This window comes from Helianthus annuus, chromosome 11 (assembly GCF_002127325.2).
Source record: "Helianthus annuus cultivar XRQ/B chromosome 11, HanXRQr2.0-SUNRISE, whole genome shotgun sequence".
Taxonomy (NCBI): Eukaryota; Viridiplantae; Streptophyta; class Magnoliopsida; order Asterales; family Asteraceae; genus Helianthus; species Helianthus annuus.
In genome coordinates, this window is record NC_035443.2 from 114111853 (window position 1) to 114116556 (window position 4704).

Below are 4704 nucleotides of genomic sequence, written 5' to 3' on the forward strand. Positions count from 1 at the left end.
AACGACCTGCAAGGCATGTAACAACGAGTCAACAACAGAGTTGAGCGAGTTCACAGTTGTTGTTCATTTTAGAGTTGTTCCAAAAACAATAAGTTCATTTGTAATCCATGAGTTAACCAGTTCCTTGTTTCCCAAACCATGATCAGTGGGGGCTACCCCATGTGAACCACTAGACCTGTCACCATATCGACCACTGACTGAAGTAAGTTGGTGCCCTAACGTCAATGTCTATCATCATTGACCAGTGCCCAGATCCATTAGTTCACACCCGTCCTCTGCGGCACGGTGTGAGGCTTGTCAAACCTAAATAGCGCTATCTACCCACTCGCCATTGGCCCGGCGATTAAGTCGATATAAAATGAGGGACTTCATGATAGAGATTTTGGTCTAGTATCGATGTTATCACCCTTCAATAAAGAGGGTGTGGTACGCGTCCCCAAACCAGGAGATCACGCAGGTTCCAATTAAATCCTTAGTATAGGTTATCACCCTTCAATAAAGAGGATGTGGTACGTGTTCCAAACCAGGAGGTCACGCAGTTTCCGATTAAATCCTTTACCCATTCCCAACCGCCGGGAATCCCATGCCTTGTAGAAAGTGTGAACTCACCTTGGTTTGTTCGGTTTGTTAAGTTACTTGTTCACAGTTAATCAGTCAAAGCCTATAGTATGCATACATACGAAATCAGTTTACATTCATAAGGTTCACGTATATCATACAATCACAGTGTACATTCGAACATCTTATCAGTCATTCAAGTTCATGCAAAACCAGACTTCACTATCATCAATAACAACATAGTTATCTATTATCTCAAGTGTTCTAACCTACAGTCTGTTGTGACTACACACAGGGCGACGAAACTTCATACGGCGAAACTTATAGAGTTTCGTCGAGATGCCAGGTGACGAAACCTATAGTGTTTCGTCGACATAAATGGTGGTGAAACATCTAATGTTTCGTCGAGACCCAAGATGGCGGAACATCCAGAGTTTCGCCGAGACGAGGTGTGACGAAAGCCTCTAGTGTTTCGTCATAACCCTAGCCAAGCAGTTATCTTCTCCTTTATTCAACCGTAAGTTATTATTTTCATCAATACCGATCTAACAACAGATTCAGCGATAATCATGCATCCTAGTTATGTATTATCGTGCTTACAAAGTATAACAGTAATTCATCATACATTAAACTTGCACCCTATACATAACAGTTCACAACCTTTCATACAATTCCCACAATCATAACATATTTGTAATTGATGACCACTTAGATCTACTGGTTCCTTACTAACAAGAATCATCGTATGAATATGATTTAAACATTCTGATCAGATCCTATGCGAGCATTCCGTCAAACATGAACAACAGATAACAATATGTAAGATTCAGGAAACATTCAAAACCCTAATCCACACAATATGATAATTAAGTATCTAACAAAATCATATATTCACAAAAACACCATAACGATCATCAACAAGGAATCAAGTAGATTAAGTCGGGTAATCTAATCACATACTAACCGGTAGTAAGATGAGACTAGCAAGAATTCGGGAAAGATGATGGTTGCCGTCGCGTGCAGGGAGAGAAAAGGAAGTCTAGGGTTTCGCCAGTTATGATTTTTACGTGAGGTTATGAGACTAATATAACTGACTCGCGACTGGGCCTCACCTGGGCCTCAAGCCCACATGGCGAAACATCCTAGTTTCATCCCAAAGTGTATGACGAAACCCCCTAGGTTTCGTCGAGTGGAGGTTGTGGCGAAACTCCTTGGTTTTGTGGTCACAAGGATGAGAACCAAATGTGTTAAGTATGTTAAATCTTAGCCAAACGTTTAGTAGGTTTTCATTAGTTTATCAAACAATATAACAATTTCTCAAACATATAACAAACGTGCACAATTACAAAGCAAATAAGTTATGCAAACACAATTGTGAACAAATAACGTGTCGAGGAAAGACCTTGAAAACTCGGGTTGTCACATCATCCCCAACTTGAAAGAAATTTCGTCCCGAAATTTTGCATGTAGTCACTAAGGAAGCTAGTTAGGTTGCGTGGTTTTCCTGGTTTTCCTGAGGTGTCACATCATTCCCCCGTTGGTTTGGAATTTCGTCCCGAAATTCCGCAGTAGCTTCAGCCTCAGCAGTGGTTTCGCTTTTCTCGAATAACTGGGGATACTTGTGTTTTATTTGGTCTTCTCGTTCCCAAGTAAACTCTGGGCCACGATGGGAGTTCCAACGAACTCGAACAAGGGGTATCCTGGTACGCTTGAGAACCTTAACATCTCGGTCAGTAATCTCTACTGGTTCTTCAATGAATCGCGGCTGATCGTCGATGGTGAGCTCCTTGAGAGGAAATATGAGGGTCTCATCTGACAGACACTTCTTCAGATTTAACACGTGGAATACGTTGTGAAATCCACTGAGTTCTTCGGGTAGGTTCAGTCTATAGGCCACTTTTCCAATTTTCTCAGTGATTTCGAAAGGTCCGACGTATCGCAGGTTGAGTTTGCCTCGTTTACCAAAACGGACTACACCTTTCCAAGGTGAGACTTTAAGTAGTACTCGATCCCCAACCTGGAACTCGAGTGGTTTCCTTCGCTTATCAGCGTAGCTTTTCTGACGGTCACGAGCTGCCGCCATTCGTTGTCGTATCTGAGCAATCTTCTCTGTTGTGTCTACGACGAGTTCTGGGCCAGTGATTTGGCTGTCGCCAACCTCTGCCCAACAAAGAGGTGATCGGCACTTCCGTCCGTACAATGCCTCGAATGGAGCAGCCTGGATACTGGTGTGGTAACTGTTTTATACGAAAACTCCACTAATGGGAGGTGTCTTTCCCAGTCGTTACCAAAATTGATTACACATGCTCGAAGCATGTCTTCAAGGGTTTGAATGGTGCATTCAGACTGCCTATCCATATGAGGATGATACGTCGTGCTCATGTCTAATCGAGAGCCAAAGGATTTGTGCATCGCTTGCCACAACTCAGAGGTAAAATGTGCATCACGATCAGGTATGATGGAGGTTGGCACCCCGTGCCTTGAAATTACTTCCTTCAGGTATACGTCTGCTAAAGTAGAAAACTTATCCGTTTCGTTGATAGCCAGAAAATGTGCAGACTTGGTCAGTCGATCCACGATCACCCAAATGGTATCATTTCCTCGTTGAGATCTAGGTAAGCCAGTGACGAAATCCATAGAAATTTGCTCCTATTTCCATGTCGGCAGTGGCGGAACTCGAGATTCTCAACCTGGGGGTCGTAATAGAAAAAAAAACTTTATTCACAATTCATAGCATACACCAATTATTTTTTTTTAACAGCGAGTAACTGTAATCTACGGGGTCTGATATTTTGAAACCTTTGCAAAATTGCTTCAATTTCAACACTATCAAAAATATCTTTCTCGACATAGCACACCAATGCATCTGTGAGAAACATATCACCCATCTTATTGCGTAAATCTGTCTTGATAAACTTCATTGCGGAAAAAGATCTTTCAACAGTAGCGGTTGCAACAGGCAAGACCAATGCCAACTCAAGTAGTCAATAGACGAGTGCATAAGTAATATGATACTTCATGTGGACCATTTTCTTTGCAAGTTATCCAATATCTTGAAGACCAGAAAAGGCTTCATTACTTCTTATACTTGAAATATACCGATCTAGTTGTATCTTTAGTTGAACAAGATCAAATTGAGTAAAATCTTCTGAATATAACTCGGCAAGCCGTAATAACTTCTGACGGTCAAAAGATTGAAATGAATCTATAGGATCAAGGCACGCAATACACGTAAGCAACTCCGAGTTAGACTTAGTAAAACACTTATTCATTTCATTAAGAAGAAGATCAACAACCTAAAACCATGGTTTATAAAGACATCATCCCCATGTTTATTTCCCGTGGGGAATAAATAACACCATAAACAAAATGCAGCATCTTTTGATGCATTATATTCTAACCAATCAAAGTCGCCAAACCACGTTTCATGAAACTTTCTCATATGTCCACAAATTTTCATTGTAGGGAAGATTTGACCTTTTGGTTGACAAGCGCCTTTCGTTATGTATCGTCTTCTTACTTCCTCTCGAATATTAACCGAATAATCATTAATTGGTTTTCGCAAAGCCGGGTCACCGACTATTTCATCTTCAGATAATTCAACTTCTTCTCGACTTCTTTTAATAGTTTCGTTAGTATTTGGCAGGTTTGATGAAGTCTCCATACTTGGTTTTGGTATTTTACCATAGTATTTTGTCATACGTGCGTTTCTACATATTCAATGATAAAAAGATATGATATAAATTAACAATAAATCCTAATCGTAATTTAAATAATAAATAGAAAAGCATAAAAATAAACAAATTAAAATAAACTATTAATCAATTTATTGTGATACAATAAAAAAATTAAACAAATAAAAAGAAAACTTACTGATGTAGGTTGCAACTATTAAATCACTTTAATAAATGTGATACAATACTTACTTCATCTTGGGGAGTGTAGGCTGCAACTTTCAATGGAAAAAGTGAGCTTAGAGCACAGCCGCAACTATGTATTGTCTATTCTTATTGTGTTGTTTTGAATATTAAATATTAGGTTTTTTTATTTTCTTTTTTAATTGGGCCTGTTAGGTTAAAAGCCCATAAGGCAATAACAAATACTACATAATCATGTCCACAAAACCACTTAACGTCTTCTTCTCTA

At 39.6% G+C, this 4704-nt stretch overlaps 1 protein-coding gene across 1 annotated transcript; it reads right to left on the reverse strand.

Moving 5' to 3' along the window:
* Positions 1 to 3599: 3599 nt before the first annotated feature.
* LOC118484058 lies at positions 3600 to 4489 on the reverse strand. Its single transcript, XM_035979948.1, has 3 exons — positions 4485 to 4489; positions 4079 to 4268; positions 3600 to 3854 (listed from the first exon to the last, which is right to left on the reverse strand). The coding sequence occupies exons 1-3, from the start codon at positions 4487 to 4489 to the stop codon at positions 3600 to 3602; spliced, it is 450 nt and encodes a 149-aa protein (XP_035835841.1).
* Positions 4490 to 4704: the final 215 nt, after the last annotated feature.